This window comes from Phalangium opilio, unplaced genomic scaffold (genome assembly GCF_054372755.1).
Source record: "Phalangium opilio isolate 3A_F unplaced genomic scaffold, DU_Popi_V2 ptg000031l_1, whole genome shotgun sequence".
In the NCBI taxonomy this organism is placed as follows: domain Eukaryota; kingdom Metazoa; phylum Arthropoda; class Arachnida; order Opiliones; family Phalangiidae; genus Phalangium; species Phalangium opilio.
The window spans coordinates 13,633,829-13,653,636 of NW_028324158.1; the positions used below are offsets into that span (position 1 = coordinate 13,633,829).

At 34.3% G+C, this 19,808-nt stretch overlaps 4 protein-coding genes across 8 annotated transcripts; 2 read left to right on the plus strand and 2 right to left on the minus strand.

The window, feature by feature from the left end:
* The first annotated feature begins 5 nt into the window (after positions 1-5).
* On the plus strand, positions 6-969 carry LOC149690787 (nudC domain-containing protein 2-like). 2 transcript variants are annotated; one of them, XM_089870781.1, is made up of 5 exons: positions 6-165; positions 246-357; positions 433-481; positions 549-703; positions 813-969. In XM_089870781.1, exons 1-5 carry the CDS (start codon positions 86-88, stop codon positions 813-815), a joined length of 399 nt encoding a protein of 132 aa, XP_089726907.1. In that variant the 5' UTR covers positions 6-85; the 3' UTR covers positions 816-969. The 2 variants fall into 2 exon arrangements, with proteins under 2 accessions (XP_089726907.1, XP_089726906.1); XM_089870780.1 differs by having other exon boundaries at positions 7-165; positions 793-969.
* Positions 948-8,225, minus strand: LOC149690788 (gem-associated protein 5-like). 2 transcript variants are annotated; one of them, XR_016383797.1, is made up of 17 exons: positions 7,770-8,225; positions 7,173-7,708; positions 6,637-7,098; positions 6,498-6,571; positions 6,207-6,423; positions 5,555-5,903; positions 5,306-5,483; positions 5,093-5,244; positions 4,780-5,029; positions 4,301-4,595; positions 4,107-4,226; positions 3,738-4,042; positions 3,450-3,655; positions 3,216-3,372; positions 1,750-3,146; positions 1,467-1,675; positions 948-1,051 (listed from the first exon to the last, which is right to left on the minus strand). XR_016383797.1 is itself a non-coding variant. In XM_089870569.1 (16 exons), the coding sequence occupies exons 1-16, from the start codon at positions 8,082-8,084 to the stop codon at positions 1,532-1,534; spliced, it is 5,157 nt and encodes a 1,718-aa protein (XP_089726695.1). In that variant the 5' UTR covers positions 8,085-8,225; the 3' UTR covers positions 948-1,531. The 2 variants fall into 2 exon arrangements, 1 of the variants encoding a protein (XP_089726695.1); XM_089870569.1 differs by having other exon boundaries at positions 948-1,675.
* A 25-nt stretch (positions 8,226-8,250) lies between these two features.
* mRpL22 (mitochondrial ribosomal protein L22) lies at positions 8,251-9,483 on the plus strand. Its single transcript, XM_089870770.1, has 6 exons — positions 8,251-8,400; positions 8,609-8,772; positions 8,828-8,893; positions 8,953-9,030; positions 9,092-9,161; positions 9,220-9,483. Exons 1-6 carry the CDS (start codon positions 8,379-8,381, stop codon positions 9,435-9,437), a joined length of 618 nt encoding a protein of 205 aa, XP_089726896.1. The 5' UTR covers positions 8,251-8,378; the 3' UTR covers positions 9,438-9,483.
* Positions 9,480-18,472, minus strand: LOC149690790 (putative phosphorylase b kinase regulatory subunit alpha). 3 transcript variants are annotated; one of them, XM_089870604.1, is made up of 26 exons: positions 18,278-18,472; positions 17,974-18,135; positions 17,692-17,908; positions 17,536-17,618; positions 17,385-17,465; positions 17,197-17,295; positions 17,089-17,130; positions 16,869-17,027; positions 16,673-16,795; positions 16,415-16,618; positions 16,269-16,347; positions 16,053-16,187; positions 15,783-15,892; positions 14,865-15,009; positions 13,816-13,888; positions 13,662-13,753; positions 13,420-13,599; positions 12,324-12,582; positions 12,187-12,268; positions 12,048-12,125; positions 11,819-11,974; positions 11,505-11,733; positions 10,912-10,955; positions 10,674-10,835; positions 10,344-10,601; positions 9,480-10,279 (listed from the first exon to the last, which is right to left on the minus strand). In XM_089870604.1, exons 1-26 carry the CDS (start codon positions 18,353-18,355, stop codon positions 10,073-10,075), a joined length of 3,537 nt encoding a protein of 1,178 aa, XP_089726730.1. In that variant the 5' UTR covers positions 18,356-18,472; the 3' UTR covers positions 9,480-10,072. The 3 variants fall into 3 exon arrangements, with proteins under 3 accessions (XP_089726730.1, XP_089726729.1, XP_089726731.1); XM_089870603.1 differs by lacking the exon at positions 14,865-15,009 and adding an exon at positions 15,330-15,474; XM_089870605.1 differs by lacking the exons at positions 9,480-10,279; positions 10,344-10,601; positions 10,674-10,835; positions 10,912-10,955; positions 14,865-15,009 and adding exons at positions 11,025-11,265; positions 15,330-15,474.
* Between the last annotated feature and the right edge of the window lie 1,336 nt (positions 18,473-19,808).

Consider the following 19,808-nt stretch of genomic DNA (forward strand, 5'->3'; position numbering starts at 1 on the left):
GTCGTCTGCTCCACCGATTTGCAACCTTTTTCTTATTAAGCCTTGTACTGTCATATTGAATTAGGTCACGTTGTCACTCTCTAGAATGGCTTTATCGCATTTTGACGAGAAAAGTGGAATCGTTCCTTGTAAAACACCGTGGGGAAAATGGTGGCAAACAGTAAGGTGAGTTAATTAATTTCATAACCTAAGTTAAAATAAATCTGCGTGGAGTTAGGCTTACACATCAATTGGTACTACTGTAGTGAAGTTTCAATTCAAGTGGACCTATCAGATCCTGTGACGAAAAATGAGGTTAAAATACTAATTAAACCCAGTTTCATCGAATGTACAATTAAAGGAGAAACAATCTTTAAAGTTTGTTCAAAAATAATATTAAATTTAGCTGTGTTCACTTTAGTTATAGTAGCTAAGTAATCTTAACATTATTAGGGTGAACTCTGTAGATGTGTCATTGCTGATGAATGTACTTGGGTTATCGGTATAATAATTTAATTTAACTAAGCATAAATATATTATATAAATAATATTATTTAAAAAAATTGCAGAAGAACGAAAAACTATTTACATACTACTGACTAAAGTTGACCCACCTGAAAAGGAGGTCATATGGGAATCATTACTGAAGGGCCAATATTCTCCAAATCCATTTGAAGAAATAGAAATTCGGAAAAAACTAGATTTAGAACGTTTCCAGTTACAAGTAAGCATTCAAATTTTATTTTCATCTTTAGTTATTAAGCCTATACTCAAACAAAACTCCTAAAAATCTTCCATTTAATTCCTATTAAGAACCCTGGTTTTGACTTCAGTAATGCTAAACTGGACAAAAGATACGACAATCTCAGTTTTGATTCATCAAACAATAAATCTGAAAATACCTCAAACCAAAAAGAATGGCTTTAAAATTAAATTTCCTGTAATATAAAACTGTTTTCAATAAATGATTATTTTTTTTAATGAATGAAATGTGTTTTTATTTTTAATAATACTGTTAACTTTGTTAGTGGTTTTTCTCACTTGGAAAAATATTTAGAAAACATTTTTGTGACTTTAACTTTGCCACTTTGGGGAAAAAAATAAAAAAAAAACATTTTCGTGACTTTAACTTTGTCACTTTGGGGAAAAAACAAAAAAAAAAAAAAATACTTGTGACTTTAACTTTGTCACTTTGGGAAAGAACAAAAAAGAAAATATTTTTGTGACTTTTTAACTTCGTCACTTTGAGGGAAAAACAAAAAAGAAGACATTTTGTGACTTTAACTTTGTCACTTTGGGGAAAAAAGTTCAAAAAAAAACACATTTTTGTGACTTTAACTTTGTCACTTTGGGGAAAAAACAAAAAAAAAAAATACTTGTGACTTTAACTTTGTCACTTTGGGGAAAAACAAAAAAAAAGTACATTTTTGTGACTTTAACTTTGTCACTTAGGGGAAAAAACAATAAAAGAAAAACTTTTTTGTGACTTTAAACTTTGTCACTTTGGGAAAGAACAAAAAAGAATATGTAACATTAGTGGAAAATGTTGACTTTAAAAGGTCAACAGATCGCGAATATCAATTTCAAGTTGGCAAACTGCTTCCTTAGCTTTGGCACAAATAACTTTTGTCTTTAACTCTTTGAACACCTTTTCAATAACTTCTAAGGAACGTCCGAAATCAGGATAAAGCAAATCCTTAATGAAAGAGATTAACTTCTTAAGTAACAATCAATCTAAATACCTGATGGTAAAAAACTATTCACACTAACCTGGGTATTTTGATGATTTTTTTCAAGACTGTGCAAGATATTCTGTCGAGCCATTTGCAACTCGATAATAGGGCTCTCCAGAGATGAAATTTGCTTAGCAGTAGCGGATGACAGGGCTGTATCAACTAGATGCAACTCTTTCACGAGTTTTTGTTTTTGTTTAAAAGTCGGGTTGGATAGTCCTTTGACGATAATTAAGAAGAAATCTCTTAGTCTCTTCATAACTTCGTCACATTTGCTTTCACTCATAACCTTAGTTGGATTTCGTTTGGCCAAAGTAGTAGGTTTGGGAGGCGTAGCAACTTCTCGACTAGGTGATAGGATTGTTTTGGGAGATAATGGTGTTTTCGGGACATCCATAAGCAATGAGGGTGATTTTTTAACCTCCTTCTGAGGTGATGGAGTTTCTTCATTACTCTTTGGTGACAATGGGATTTGTTCATTAGCATTTGTTGATGGCGAGATTTCTTCAGTTGAAGAAGGTAATTTTTCATTATCCTTTGGTGGCAATGGGTTTTCTTCATTACATTGCGGTGACAACTGGTTTTCTTCATTACATTGCGGTGACAACTGGTTTTCTTCATTACTTTGTGCTGAAGATGGTATTTCATCTTCACCTTTCAGTGATGTTTGTACTTCTTCATTACTTTTTGGGGACAATGAGATTTCCTCAGGTGATAATGGCATTTCTGTACCATCTTTTGTTGACAATAACATTTCTTGTGGTGACGAAGGGATTTCTTTATTACCCTTAAGAGACAAAGAGATTCCTTCAACATCTTTAGGACATGAGGTTTCTTCTGACACTTTGAACTCTTCTTGAGTTACAGTTTCTTGTTGTTCAACACCTTCTACCTCCAAACTGGCGTTTCCCTCAACAAACAATGAAGAGTTCTCATCAACCACAACTTCTTTCTCCAAAACGGGAGTTTGGGTTTCTTGAAGTTCAATATCGGTAACAATCTCAGCTATCAACCTGGACACTTCCTCATTTTCAGAAGCTGCAGCTGTTGACCCAAGAGTTTCCTTACTATCAGTTGTCAACCCTTCGGGAACATCAACTGTTGTAGTATCTCCCAAAGTTCCATTAATCTCATCCTTAGTGCCATGTCCTACAAGCGGGATCAAGGAAGGCGTCACATCCGCTTCACTTTCCAAATTGATCAAACAACCCAGAACATCGACATTTAGTTCTTCCTCCTCTTCGTGAATATGGTTCAACATGGTCCAATTCAAATTAGTAGCTTGTCCATACAACTGATCAAGGAAAGATGAAAAGAAAAAGGCGCAACACGAAGCTCTCGGAGAACATTCCGTATAGCACATATCCGAAATGGAAGACAAACTATAGACGCCTTTAATCAAAGACATGTCCTTCGTATCAAAACAACCCAGGACTGAAAAAAAATTACTTAAAACCATTAGTAACTAACAAAACTCGAAAGAGAAGGAAGATGTATTGTAACCTTTTGGAACCAAGAGAAACCATATTTCTCTTAAGAGATTAAACTGTGGCTGCAGATTGTAGGCATCGAACAAAACATTACAAATATGACTAAAACACTCGTTATCGTCGCTACTAAGTTCTGACATTGTCAAATCAACCGCAAACTTGTTGAAGACCTAAATAAAAATAATTAATTACGAATTGAATTTAAATTTGGTCCGTTTTAGTCCTAGTAGACATCGCGTATAATTACTTCGGTCCTGTTCAACGCATTTTTATTTTGACTAAAGAGTTTCTTAATACATTGCAGAAGTTCATTCCTTGATTTATCAAACTCGGGAATAATCAATTGCCATTCCAAATCAACGAAAGAATAAAAATCAACTTCAAATAATAAACTTCTCCAAATCTCAATTTCATCATCGCTATCCAATTCAATTAATATCTGTCGTAATGGATCTACCACAAACGCAACATTGCAATGTTACAAACATCTTCACACACTCACGCACTTACAAGTACACGCGGCGCAATTACTTACTCGTAACTCCGGCTTTACCCCTTTCTTCAGTGCCCTTGATCAACAGTTTATGTAAACAAGAGAGAAGTAGAATGGCTTGGACATTTTCAATGACGTTTAAGTCGACTTGTTCCTTGACGAGTTGTTCTACAATCTCGTAATTGTTTTTCAACAACGATCTTTGAGTACATTTCGAAGCGTAACCTTCAGCCGCCTCCTTTAAATTATGAGTCGCCGCGATATGGCAAGCAACTTTAAGCGAAACTGGATCCATTCTATTCGATAAAATTCTCGCGGCCGATTCAAAATCATTCAAAGTCAAATAGCTAAACGAAAAAAAAAAGTTGATTGAGCTAGACTTTCTTGCAAAAACTATGTTATCTCGCTAACCATTTAGCTGCCAATTCAAATCTAGTATCCTGTTCGCATCTATGCGCAAATAACGTGTACAATTCCTTGAAGACGGGACTGGACGGAGGTAATCTGAGTTTGGCAATAGTTAGGGCTTCCCTGAAGAAAATTTGTTATTTCTCGAGTTAAATTTAACCATAAACTAACGGAAATTTCTCTTAATACTCTCGTACTTGAACCACCCGCGATATTTGAGAAGTTCAATAGCTTCAAGAACCTTATGACTAGCTAAGAGGTAGCTAACTGCTTTGTTGACGTTAAAGTAACTTCCCTCTTCGTTTAATTGCTCCGCGTATTTTTCGCAAGCTTCAATCCAAAGTGATCTGGACTCTAACATCGCGATTGAAACTAAATAATCATCCAGACATTTCTTTTGAATTGCATTCGTAACAGTCGCTTTTATATCCCCAGTCCAAACACCCATGTGATAAGAACATTCAACATTTCCGTTCTCTTCGTGATTAGACCCTGTTCATTCATTATTTTAAAATCAAATGATTTTTTTTTTTTGCAAAGGCCTACGTTAACCCTTGGTTAACACTTCGCCAAGGCCTACGCTAACCCTTGGTTAACACTTCGCCAAGGCCTACGTTAACCCTTGGTTAACACTTCGCCAAGGCCTACGCTAAGCCTTGACTCGGGATATACTTACTTTCGGCTTTAACTAAATCCACCACTTGGGGATAGTCTTGAAATGGCGCCAAATAAAAAGAATTTTCCGAATATGATAATTTTTCAACATTAGTTTCGGATAAATTGGTGCTCATTGTTTGAATATCACTTAAAACAACGCTTTTAGTTTGATTTTCAAGCTTATTCGATAATGGGAAATAAGTTTTGATTGGGGCTTTCTTTTTAAGTTTTTCAACTTTTTCTATCTTTGTAATTGAGGTAGTTTCGACCTAATTTAATTAATTAAATCGTAAATTAGTTCGAGGTAATCTAAAGTAAACAGCTATGTTTACATTTGGGCTTATATCTTCAGTAATTTCACTGCGTTTTCTCTCTAATTGCGCCATTAATTGATCAAACTCGGAGTCTAACTCGTCAGTGACACTTTGTCCATCACCTTTGGCTTTTGTTGTTAAGGCAGTTTCAGCCTTAACTATTATCGATTCTGAACACGCGCCGTTAATTAAATTCGGTACTGGAATAAATCTTAATTAGTTAATAAATACTTTTGGACGGAGGAGGTAGTTTATCAACAAGTTTAGAAACGTGAATTTGATGAATGGAGCAATCTTCTGACCCACTAAAAACAATGTCAGGATCTAAAGGACTCCATTCCACGCAAAAAACCATACCAAAATGCCCAGAATAATTAACAAGAGGCATTCCGTTAATTACATCCCAAATCTAAACGAATTCAAACACCGTTTAAACAACATCCTTCAATGTCACTTCAGTTTGTCTTGTCCCGGACTAACTTGAAATGATCCGTCAAAAGACCCTGAAGCCAATTTTCCTTCAGAATGAGGACTCCAAGACAGATACAAAACCTTGTTTCGATGTCCGGCAAGTTGTTTGTAAGAAGTAGTTATCACAGCTGGCGTGTTATCTTCAGCAAGTTCCCCCTTAGTTTTTTGATAAACGTTATCCAATTCATAAATTTGGATAACATTTTCGTAAGAGGAACAAGCGAGCCAAGTATGTTTGTCACTAGTTTCGGGACTAAGTGTCGTGTAAAGTGGATGCCACTTTAGATTCGTGATTAGTTTAGTTTGACCCGATAAAGTGGCGAGTAGTTTGAATTGTTCAGAGTAGACATTGACAGTTCTGAACATAAAAACATGATATTTTTAAACTTTATCATGTAATTAGCCTTATTCCTGATCAGCGCCACCTACCTATAGCGGTGACTTTGAGAACTACTGTAATCGGAAAGCCAATCAAATGTCGCTAAAATCTGGTGACGTCACTGACGGGCACTCTCGGGGTCTTACCAAAAATGACGTCACCAGATTTTAGCGACATCTGGTTGGCTTGCCGATTACAGTAGTTCTCAAAGTCGCCGCTATGGGTAGGTGGCGCTGATCAGGAATAAGGCTAATTGTTTCCGTGGATGCTTGAAGATCTTACCCGTCTTTATTTCCAATTGCAACGAGTGTCCAATCAGGTTTCCAGGCTATTTCAGTTCTGAAATGTTTTTTCACGTTATCACTGTCTTCATCCGAATCTATAATTTTATCAATATCAACAGGATCTGATTCGGCCTTTTTCATATTATGAATAAGAATCTTTCCATCTCCACACGAATATAGAAACCAAGATTTTATATTTTCATTTGATGCTTCAACTAATAATATTTAAATTGCGTTTAATTTTAGGGGAATTAAGTACAATAAATCAAGCTTTGATTTCTAATTGTACCAGTTTGAGATGAAAATGGACCCCAACATAAGGAATAAACTTGGCTTTGATGATGTGTACTTGAAACAATAGCTCTAAAAACATTGATGACATTTAATTAGGATGATCAAATTATTAATTGGCTAGCTATTAAACGTACTTATTATTAGATAATACATCAAAAACCCCGACTCTCCCATCTTCAGTTCCATATCCCAAGAGATTTTCTTTCTCAGGATGCCAAGTTAGCTGCGTAACTTTGCCTCTAATTCCTTGCCAAAACGCGTTTGACGCGTAACCCGTTACCGAGGACGTATTCCACGTTCTAATTAACATATCCCCGCCTCCTAAAGCTAATCTACTCGAATCCACGGGGGAAAATGATAGACAATAGGCAAACCCCCCAATTGTAGGTAAGGTATTGGTAGATTTTATTTTTTTCAAATCCCAAAGTATGATTTGTCGATCTAAAGAAACAGTGCAGGCAGTATTTGACCCAAAAGTTGAGATATTAAAAACGCAACGGTTATGTTCCCCGTTTGTTCTCCCTTCAAATTTTTCCCAGTGAACACCCCAATGTGAAGCATTATCCATTTTAATCACGGCGAGAAAAAGTTCTCCGCTAAAATAAGATTATGTTTAAATTAGGGTTTGGTGTTTATAATCAGGATTTAGTTTTAGTTTTGGATTCTTTACTGAGGGGAGGAACAAATGATTTGATTTAAAGATGATGGGTTCCAATTGGCAGCGAAAAATGTCGCTCTCTTGTCAGAAGAAACCTCTTGTTTTCCATGAAGTTTTCCAACAGGGGGAGGTTTGGTTGTTTTAAGGCATTTTTGGCGTTTAAGGTTCCAAACTTTTAAGGTTCTGTCTCTGCTAGTCGAAGCCAAGTCCAAAGTGTTGGACCAGTCCTGTTTGCTTTCATCAGCGGATGGAATGTAAGGTGGCCAACATATTGATGAAATATCATCATCATGCCCTTTCAGGAGAATATGCCTTTCAGCTGGTCTAAATGCATTTACAAACGCAATAGTCCCCCCTTTGTACCCAAGGACCACTTTATTGGGATTATAAGGACAGGCAGAAACTATCAGAGGATGAAGTCGAGTTTTCATCTTTACAATTGTAGTTTTGTTTGTATTCAACTTCCAAATGAACAAAAGTCCAGCTTCATCAATAACAAACATGGTATCCTTGCAATTTTTCATTTGCCAATCAAATGAAAGTATTTTCTGAAATAATAATTAATCATTCTGTTCTAAAACACTCCTAAATCTGTTAAGAAAATCTTACCGATCTCCATTCTAATTCATACAAAAGTGTCAGTTCGTTAGGAACATTTTTTATGTCCCAAACTTTGATGGTTTTATCTTGACTTCCTGTAGCTAATATATTTGTGAACCCTGGTTCGCGACAAAAAACTATCGCGACTATACGAGCATCGTGAATTGGTTGAATTAACTTGTAAATTGGAGGCTCGGCTTTAATATCAATCAAAACTAAAGAAGCCTGAGCACCATAAGCCAAAATCCCATCTTGGCTAACATCACTAATTTGGTTACAATACCAATTAGGTGCAGGCCCGATATGTTTACCTTCCATAAACATATTGGTTTCTTACTAAGCTTTATAATAAGAAAGAAAATAGATGACAATCAGATCAGTTTTTAAGAAAAATATTGTCTTCTCAAACTATTCATTAACAATGACAGTTGCAACGTGAAGCAAACCTCGTGGTCACTCTGTAATTTTGAATTGCGCATTCGGAAAGCGGTGCCTTCCCCCCAAGGTTAAACGTCATTTTAAGGTCACGTGTCCATTTTTGTCCATTCAGAGGGCGCAAAAGTGGCGCCATTTTTAATCATCCCGGATGTTGTCTGCTTATAATCTAAAAAAACAAACATGTCCTCTGCATTACGATCACGTAAGGATAATATTTGAACTTAATTGTCTAATCTTAAATAATATAAAAATAATTAACATTACTTGGGCCATAAATAACCTAAATTTGATCTAAAACTATGAATGTTTAAGGCCTATAGCGTATTTATTATCGGTTTTAGAAATTTTCAACCAAGGCTTAGGATTTCTATATTAATAAATTACTAATTATTAATTATTATTAATTGCAGTGCTTCTTTCTAAGACAAGTTTCTCACCAATATGCATTCTAACTCGCATGGTACACATGCCACAGGAGCCAAAAGGTTACTTAGAAACGCATAAACAGAAGTGGATCAAGAAAAATGAGATTGTGTACCCACCTCAAGAACCCGGTGAAGAAAGGAGACCAGCTGTAAGTTTATTTAGATTAATCCTAAATTAAATAGTAATTTATTGCCTAATTTTAGTGGGTCTGTCACCAAAGAACACAGATAAAATATTCCCCTGATAAACTGCTATTAGTTGCGAGCAATGTATGTCATAGAAATTCAACAAAACGTTTATAATCTAATAAAGGCTATTTATAATTAAGATTCGCGGGCTTTCTGTTGATGAAGCCATTAAACAAACATCATTTATGACAAATAAGGGAGCCCAAATCATAAAAGAAGTATTAAAAACATAGAATTTCTATTCATATGTTCATAATTCTAAACTAAAATCAATTAAAGGTCTTATTAGAAGCCCAGGAATTAGCCGTCAAAGAACATAATGTTCAGTATAAGACTAATTTATGGGTTTGTAAGTATCCCATTGAACATTCTGAGACAAAATACTTAACTTTCAACTTAATTTCCAGCTCATGCTCTTGTTGGAAGAGGAGTAGTTGTGAAAGGAGTTAGAAAACATGCTAGGATGAGATTTGGAGAAGTCCGTTATAAATTCTGCCACTTCTTTGTTTGTTTGGAAGAAGGATCTCCACCTGAAAGCTATTATCCATTAGAACCAACGGGAAATGAAAAACTAGAAGAGTTCATTGCTAATTTAAGAAATAGAACTATTGTTGGTTCATTGTAAATTATTTGTAAAATTAATAATTAAAAGTAGTTTTCAATTAAATGGATTTATAACAGTATTTTATTGTTTTTTACATTGCTTAATTGGCCATATGTCTAATCAGCGCCACTAGCGGATGGTCTGAAAACTACTCCCATAGAGTCTAGGTATATTTAAGCGGGTTTGCAGAATTTCCGTCAGATGGCGCGGCGTTCGAGCCACCTGGCTATGATTCTGCAAACCCGCTTAAATATACCTAGACTCTATGGGAGTAGTTTTCAGACCATCCGCTAGTGGCGCTGATTAGACATATGGCCAATTGATCTAGGCCTAGACTAGTGACCACGGATAAATGATATTTGTTTATCTAAGTAGATTTGCTTAAATTGAAGATTAATACTTAAAATATTGCTTAGTTTGATTTCTAACCTAAACTAATTTATTTTAAGTCAAACTAACTATTATTTGATGACTAGACTAGCTAATCTAGTTCATTGTTTGATTATTTAATTTTAATTTCAAAAATAAAATAAACTAACCATATATATTTAATTGAGGTTCTTCTCGATCGATAAAACTCTCCTTAACTCTCAAAAAGATTTGAAAAATAAAACCTTTCTTTCTTTTAACTAAATTATATATATATATTTATTATCCTAACTTACGCGACAATCTAAATCTTTTTGACCAAAGCAATCTAGAGTAGTTGTAACTGCCCTAATCATGTATGTCATGGTACCAAAGCAACCACTCGGTGCACTATCATAAAAATGCATACAAATCCCGGCAGCACCATTACACGGAGCAACTTGTTCCGATATTGGCCCGGTACAACACAAAGTCGCGTCTCCATTAATGTTTTTCTTGAATAAAAATTGTAATTATTAAGATTTAAATGAAATTAATTAATTAATTAATTAAACAAACCTGGTCTTCCAAGAACACCTTATTAGCTTTATGCACCAAATATTCAATGCTGATTAAACCACCTAAGTATGGCACAGCGTCATGCTCAACAATTAGGGTTAGAACCATTAAGGCTTCCACCATTAGCTGCCTATATTCAGGTTGGGGGATGCTATTCAAAACTTGCTCAACTTGTAAAGCAAACTTTAATTCCCCCGGTGTCATCTCTCTCGTTAACTGTTGAGACAGTATCTTTCCTTCAATGGAAATACCTTGACACTGCAGCCAATAATTAAATTTAAAGTTAATCAAACACTTTTGTTAATTAATTATGATCCAATTAAAACGTACTTTCTCCAAAACGGACCAAACTCTGGAATAAAAACCCTTAGGAACTCTATTTAAAGCACCATCTAAACGTCTACGTCTCAACCACTGTCCTTGACGATCTGTTTCTGTAACACCATCTTCAATGGTGCTATCTTTTGAGACAAAACTATCCACCATACTCTTCTATCAATAAAAAAGGCCCACCCCCATTAATAACTATCCTAATAATTAAAAATCAATACCCTATTTTAAACTATACCTTAGATGAAGCCATATTAGCTAACGATACAACCCCACTTCTGGCTATGTAAAATTGTAAACGCAAAATTAATTTTAAACTTAAATAAACAATAATTAAATTTAAGTTAAACTGCACTGCGATGAATAAAATTTAAAAATTTTAAATACCGATTTTCCAAGCAGCTAAAAATGCAATTAAGACGATATACAATATTCCTGGCCATACTTTTACAAGTAAACATAAACAATTTTAATTTTTACGTTCACAAAAACACGTTTTTCTAACACTTAGTTTAATTTTATTCATGCTCAAGTGAGAGCCATTATGTTTGTTTTTTAAGAGGACAACACTCACCTAAACGACTGACAAGTACTGGTTCAGACAATCAATAAAAAGCACAGAAGATTAATATTAGTGTTTTTAAGAAAGTATAGTAGTTTTACACCCGAGAAAGCTCCCATCATTAGCTCCCAAAAAGAAAGATTAATTCAATTGGTTCATGCCCAGAAAAATTCGCCTCCCAACCACCACCACCACCTCAATTAGTTTATCCCTCATTACAAACATTAATTACAATTAATTAAAAATAATGAAAAATGATGTTATCTTACCACTTTTAACGACAAATTCCTTCCCACTGAATATATGATGTAACAACATTTTCATTTCAAAGGGGCTAAGGTTTAATAAATGATCGGACGCATCATCTCCGGAACATTTTAAAGATCTCGCTAATTCGGACGCCATAACTTGGATGATTAAACCAACTCTTAGACGCAACATTTCCTGAAACATTTGAGGCTCAGTTCTGATAAACATTGAGAGATAGACTAGAAGTTCCTAAATTAAAAAGTAATTAATTAATTAAAATAATTAATACAACTTCCCAACCCAAAATAAATAAATAAATATAACAAACACTAACTTGAGTGAGCATCGCGGTACTCTGGTCACCCCCATGAGCTTTTTCAATTATTTCTCTCAATTCTTTAGCCGGTAATGGCCTTGTAATTGTATACTCAAAGTTAGGAGGCATTCCGATAGTCACTTGCTTTTGTCTAACAAGCAAATCAGTTATAGCCTGTAAGTGTAAATAAATTAAAAATTAATTAATTAATTCAAACCTAACTAATCTATTTAGTAATACTAATTACTTTAGGCAAATCTTCAACTTTCTTTCCTAAAATTCCGGCAATATGTCTAACAAGACCCCATTTTTTCTCTTGACAAGCCTACGTACAGAAAACGTCTTCCGTTACAAACCAAACCCATTTTAAAAATACTTTTCAATACCTTTTCATACAAATCCTTCAAAAGATCTTTAATCGCGACCGTTCTTTCTTGACCAGTTAATCGTGTTTCAGCTTTCAAACCCCTTTGAAACATTTAAATTAATCCTTAAACCTAAGATTAATCGCGATTAAACTTACTTGTTGATAACCAAATAATGCAATATATCTCCTTGTTCTTCTAAAGAATCCGTTTCTCTGAGCATTGTCATCAAATCCTCTTCCGTCACGTGTTCAAATGATCGATCTGACATTGTTCTCATTCTGCGTCCGGCTGTAATCCAATTTTCATCATCATCCGCATCAGCTGCTGGTGACGGACTACGGTCACCCGCCTCCGAAGTTGATGGACTCGTCGGGCTTAATTGTCGTTCGTAATTGGCCCTCAAATTGACGATATCTATAGCGAGTTATCGATTATAAACTAATTAAACTAACAATTAGCCTTATTCCTTATCAGCGCCACCTACCCATAGCGGCGACTTTGAGAACTACTGTAAGCGGCAAGCCAATCAGATGTCGCTAAAATCTGGTGACGTCACTGACTGGCACTCTCGGGTCTTACCAAAAATGACGTCACCAGATTTTAGCGACATCTGATTGGCTTGCCGCTTACAGTAGTTCTCAAAGTCACCGCTATGGGTAGATGGCGCTGATCAGGAATAAGGCTAATTAAATATAATTAAAGCCGCCTCAAGTGTTAATTAACAAGTTATTGTCACCTCCTGAATGTTTAAAACACCTTAAACTTATGTAAAAGCGTCAAATTAATGGTTAAATTAATTAAAAGAAACTAATTAATTACAATTACAGAGAGATACTAATGAGCGGACCAACCACCTTCAGTGCACCACCTAATAATCTAAGACTACTACAACGTGCCATATATGAAAGTGCACCACCGACTAACAACAAAGCTTTTTCATGTGTTTTTAAGTTACCAGTTTTATCATTCTTTACAGCGAGATCACCATGAGCATTTTTTGGACAAATTCCTTGAGCAGATGCTGCGTAAAACATTATTTGAAGAGAGAGAGAGAGAGAGAGAGAGAGAGAGGGTCAGAATTAAATTAAACTAAACTAAACTAAAAAGACCCAAGAAGCCGGAGATCTATGAAAAAACGCAAAAACTTTAACTACATATGGTTCCCCAAACAAAAGCTTGTTTTTTACTTTCTTTGAAGCTAAAAACATTTCTAAACTAAAAATCATTAAGAATTATTAATTAAAATCTTACCAGGATCATATTGATCAACTTGAATGGATCGAGTTCGTCTAATAATGCCAGTAATTCCGGATTTTCTATGACGAGTTGAAACTTTTCGCCTAATTGAAGTTCTATTAACGAGTAAAGATGGTCTGGATGGTTTAAAATGAAGTTCTCTTTCCAAATATTCTTTAACGGATTCATTCAGCTCTAATTTGGCGTAATTAGTAACTGTTACAGCCGCTCGTAATCTTAGAATTATAAATAATTACTATCAGGATCGCCTATTTCTTGATTTCCGAGGAAACTCAAACTCGTAATGCATGATGTGCTGAGAAAATCGTCTAAAGAACCAAGTGTAACTCTAGAAAATTATATTAAATTACGTCACAATGGCAAGATTTTCATTTGTGACGTAAAATATACCTAGTTCCATTGATATAACCACTTTTTAATTTCTTCATTGTAGAAATCATAGCTAGGGGTAGCTTATCATTTTCTAAAGCAAAAATCCCCCCGAAAATTTAGTAAAAACCGCTTAAAAATTTAGCGTTTTCTTTGTTGCAACCTTAAAAAGAACATTCTTTACACAAAAACCAATTGATTAAATATAAATTGTTCTTTTCAAGATTGCAACCAATATTTCATTAATTAATAATAAAACAACAAAGCTGCATTGATATCAATTGAACACTCAATCAATCATCATTCAAAGTGTGAATTAATTAAGCCAAAAAAGGTTAAAATTTGGTTAAATGCGTGTTTATTTTTATTTTTAAAGGAAAAGTTTAGGTAATGTAAGATTATACTTTAAAAGATCGGCCTTTTTCTAAATATAAAAGGAAATAAATAAATAATTAGCATTTAATTAGTCTAAAAATAAAATAAAGGACTACTGCGCCATCCGCCATTTTGGTTTAGTGGCGTCTGCTAGCTAGAACCCCTTAGCCCTACGGGATTGGTTGAATTCTTACAGGCTGAGAGAGGCAGCAGACTTAGAAATAGCACACGTCCACTGGTCCAAAACCAGTTTATTAATTGCTTGGACTAGTTTTTTAATTCAAGAAGTGGGGGTTACTGGTCCTCGGGACCAGTTTATTAATTGCAAATCTATAGGAGAACAAAGGCTGGGACCACTCTGGAGACCAGTTTATTATTTAGGACACTAGGGGGGTCACTGGTCCCAAGGACTAGTTTAAAAATTATCCTTATTTCTAAGTCTGCTGAGGGGTAAGGTGGGTTCTGACTAGCAGACGCCACTAAACCAAAATGGCGGCGCAGTAGTCCTTGATTTTATTTTTAAGAGTAATTAAAAGCTAATTATTTGGTAATAAATAAGAGATCATTTATTTCTTTTAATATTTAATTCCTTTTATATTTAGAAAACGGCCCTTCTTTTAAGGTATAATATTAATATGTTACCTAAACTAAATTTTTTCCTTTAAGGGGGTTGGTTATGTTAGAGGATAACCTACCCAAATAATGTCGCAAGAGAACAATAGTGATAGTGGGTCGACCAAGCTCACGCCAATGTACTTTTAAAAATGACACAGCGTCCCTCATAATGCTCGCCATGTATTCTATATCATTGACTACGTAGAAATCTTCGCGTGCAAGCGTCTACGATAGAAAAATAACAACATGGCCGCCAAACAAGGAATAAAAGAAAAAGGAAAATAAAACTTCAAAAAAAAAAAAATAATAATCACTAAACATTCATGCCATCATTAAGAAATGGACGTTTTATAAGAAACCAATTATTATTGTTGTTAGTAAACCATTATTAAAGGATTCTCATGCTATTTCTACGGGATTAACTTCAAAAATTCAAACCCAAGGATTACACTCAAATGTTTTGTCATCAAAATTCAATTCACACCATTTTACCGAGGAGTTTATATAAGTTTATAGTGTCTTTTTTTTTAAGGTGAAAAACCAACCTAAAATCTGATCTTTCAATGACATAACGACGGTAGGTCTGCCCAAAAGGCGCCAACTTGTCTTTAAAAATGATATTTCAGTCTTGAATATGTCTATCATCAGTTCAGTATCAGATGCTAAGTAGAATCGACGTTGATCCAAAAACTAACACAATATCATTTAAAGTTTGTTTGCTTTTTTTAAGGTTTTTTTTAACTTTTTTTTGTGGGATGAAGAATTAATTAAAATAACGAGGGTTATCTAATTCTAATTACGATTAAATTATAAAATTTGACACCAGGGTTTCTAGTTTTCTACAAGATTAAAATTAAAATCTAGAAAACGAGTTTTTTCAGTTTGGTTTCTAAATCAAATCATAAAAATTATTTACTACTTGAAACCAAAATAAACTATTAATTAATTAGTTAATTGGAATAATAATAATTAATAATAATAATAAAAAGCTCTCATACCTGAGGTGTAAAAACAAATATTTTATCTTGTAAAGTGTAAAGTTTGCTGGTACTTAAAAGTCCCACATCATGAGATTGACGTCCAGATAGACTTAGTTTCTTATTTTGACCTATTTTAATTAATATAAATTAATATTTAAGTCTATTAATTAAATAATATTTAAGTCTATTAATTAAATAATATTTAAGTCTATTAATTAAATAATATTTAAGTCTATTAATTAAATAATATTTAAGTCTATTAATTAAATATTCCCGATTAATATTTACCTAAATAAGCGTAAATGTGACTCAAAACTCGGGCGGGTTGAACCTCAATTGGTAAAACTTCATTAAGAGTTTGAACGGGAAAATCGTGATTTCTTAATTTCTCTTGAACATACGCATCTTCAGCTAATATAACAACTAAAAAGAAACCAAAATATTAATTAAAAACTACTAAATTAATTTAATTAATTAATCTAATTTTAATTATTAAAGTGTCACCTTGAACCACAACATCAGGTTTCTTCTCAGAACTCAACCTTCTATTCAAAGGATCAAGTTCTCCTGGTGCTAGGAAACCCTAATTTGACGATAAAATCATTAAAACTAATTTTAAAGTAATTAATAATTAATATAATTTCACTTACTTCTTGCAGAAACCGGCCCACTAAATATAAAGATTGAGCCCACATGAAGGGTTTCTGGCCAAGAGAGACTCTTTCCTGACTGTGAGGTTTCTCATACTCCAAATTAACTTTATCTGCCGGAACTGTGTACGTTTCCGGCACTAATTTTAATCCATCTTCCGTTCTAATTAATATTTTATCCAATGCATCAGCGTATTCTTCAACCTACAAATAAAATTAATTAAGTTAAGCTATAAAATAAATAATGAAATAACTTACAGCTTCACGGTCTCCACGGAAACAGGCATCAATAATAAGGTAACAGAAAAATAGAGGCCATTCACACTCTATATTTTCAAAGATTTTTAGTTCAGATGGTTCGTAATAAAGTCTACTAGGATCCTAAATTAAATTTAATATAATTTAATTAGTAATTAATTAATTATGAATTAAAGGGGAATATTAATATTTTTACTTCTTTGGCAGTCCTATAGCCATCCCTCAGAAATCTTTTGCAACCGTATCTGCCTTGAAGTTTCTCAACTATGGTTTCTTTTGTAAGTTTTATTAATTCAGGATCTTCAACAGCAAATGCTGGAAAACCTATAACGGAAAGAAGAGCGGCATCTACTTCCTGGAAACATAAATATTTGGTTTAAACTTGTGTTTAAAATTAAATTAGTAATTTAAAGTACTTTTGAGTTAGATTCACGTGGAAGCATAGATTGAAGCACAGCCTAGAGATTAAAAATTGATTAAACTTAAATAAAAAGTTAAATTAAAACATTAATTCAGTAACTTACATGACATTTTTGAGCTTCATCACCTAGTACATGAATGACGGATGAAGGGCCTCCTCTACCACCAAATAAATCTAATTCATTCATTGCTTCCAGAGCAGCCTATTAATTAATTAATTAATTAATTAATTAATTAATTAATTATTCACTAAAAAGTAAAAACACATTAATAGATTCTTCCTTTAACTAACCTTAACCATTCCAATAGAGCTGGCATTTAATTCTGGTAGTCCATGATTTGTTTTATCCCCTCTTTCCCAAATACCATAATCCTATTTAAAATTACGAATTAAAGTTAAAGTCTATTTTATAATACTTAAAATATGTTTTAATTAAACTTACAGGAATACAATAGGCAGATTCAATATAGAAAACTAAATTTTGAATAAAGGCAACTTCATCCAAGTTGAAAATAATTTGCAATCCTTTGAAATAACCATAAATTTAAGGATTTAGTCTTACCGGAGATTCAAAAAGTTGAATAGAATGTTTATTTACCAGAAGCTGTCATTTGGGCTAAAATAAGCAGGTAAAGGGAAGTGGCATCCAACTGTAAATGACCCCACTCTTTGTCTCCGACCACTGTGCATCCGGTATTTGAACTGTACTTAGCGTGAAGACAGTCAGAAGTGCTCTGTGTCTCTTTAAACTTTTCAACTTTCTCTTTTTGTCTCATCATTGCCATTAATAGGCCTCTCATCATTTTTACACAACTCTGATGACAATATTTCAAATTGACCGTACTCTTAAGATAATTATATATAACAAATAAACTCTCACCTGTTCTAATTCGTAGGTTTTAGCTCTATCTTCATCCAAATCTGCGTTCTTCTTATAAGCCATTGATAGGGCCCATACAGCCAGAATGGAATATACATTGTCACGAACCCAAGCATGGTCATTTTTGCTGATAGTGGAGGGTAGTAAACCAGTTACAGGGTTCTGGAATTAAATTACGCCTTTCAAATGCCAACTATGTACTCCCATTCTATTATTAATCTTAACAGTTTAACTTGTAAGTCCTTGGAAAAATATATAAACAATCACGTAAGCCTTGGCCAAAGTCGATGCATTTTTTTTTTACCTGATGATCCAAAATCGTTCTGTAAACAATTCTCTGGTAATAATCGAGGCGAACCCCTGAATTACTTCGACTCCTCATTATTTCAATTCGCAATAACAAAATTTAACTAATTAATTAATTAAATGAGCAGAAAATAACGCAAACAAACTATACTCATCATCCGGGAGGATGCGCAGTGCATCATTTAAACTCTCGACCAATAGATGGCACGACCGTAGGAGTAGGCGAAAGCCAATCACAATTCGGAATAAAAAAGTCCGTAAGCGGACGACGTAACTGTAGACATAATAAAGGGAAGATGAAATGCAAAAATAAATTATAGGTGGATTTTTTTCCCGTTCCGAACGATTAGGGATTTTCTTTATAAATGCCTAACAAATAAGTCCTAAACGATTGGGAATCGCTTCATTTACGCTTACAAATATATTATTTATATAAAAAACCGCAAAAACCAAAAGAAGAGCCAAGTTATTTGCAGTAAAACTTAAAAGAAAAAACCAAAAAAAACCGACTTTTAGAACATGTTACTAGACAGTGATTCTCGATAAGCTTTTCAAAGAGACTGGGTCACTTTGATCCAAGGAGCGAATGTGAATTGGAAAAAACAGGCAACCGTTGTTTGGTATTGAACCTAAAGCCGTTTCCACTCTATTCATCGTGGCTCCATGGTCCAAACAATATCAACGATGCCTTTTGGTATATTCCTAAGGGATTGTTCGCTTCTTTAGCCGTTAATTTGAAGGCTCCTTACAAAATACAAGATGCTGCCATCCCTATAGACCATTCCAGTAATTGCAGTGGAGAAGCAAACATCACAGGGGCTTGGGGAGGTCACCTTCTTGAGGCAGCGCGAGATTGTAGTGATTCAACTTGGGCTCCGTCTAGCGTTGCATCTCGGCGAGAGGGAAATAACCCATGACGTCACTTAGTCTCTCGCCTGTGTCTTGGTTTCTTAGCAAGTAATTAATGAAATAGTTTATGGGCATCTAAAAATAGGCTTGAATGAAAAGGCGGGAAAGAAAGGCGTCATTTTACCTACCCTGTAAGCCCCTCTCTAGCAATCCCACCTAGTAGACTAGACATAACTCTTGAGAATTTCTCAGCTCGGATTCCTTTTTACCCCGAAGGCATTCTTCTATTGGTAAAAGGCCTTGGCCACTTTTCCCTAGTCCAAGACTAAGTCGAAATGGGTGGCTGGGAGAGAGAGAGTACGGATCTCAACATCTCTGTTCCCACAGAACCAACCATCTTACTTTAGCTGAGTTGGCTAACGCAATTACTGACCCAACGAAAGAGAAAAAGGAAGGCCTACAAATAATATAGACCGTGTTCTCTCAACTAGAAAAGGGGGGGGAGGGACTACTTTTCTGCCGAGTTAGTTCTCGTTCTAGAAACTATAGAAATTATATATTATATTATAGGCCTATTTTTGGAGACAGGAGATTGCAATGAACTCTATTTCAGGAGAGGGGATAGGATTAAGCTACCAAAATCTATAGTGTTTTACAGTCAACTATAAGAGAAATAGATA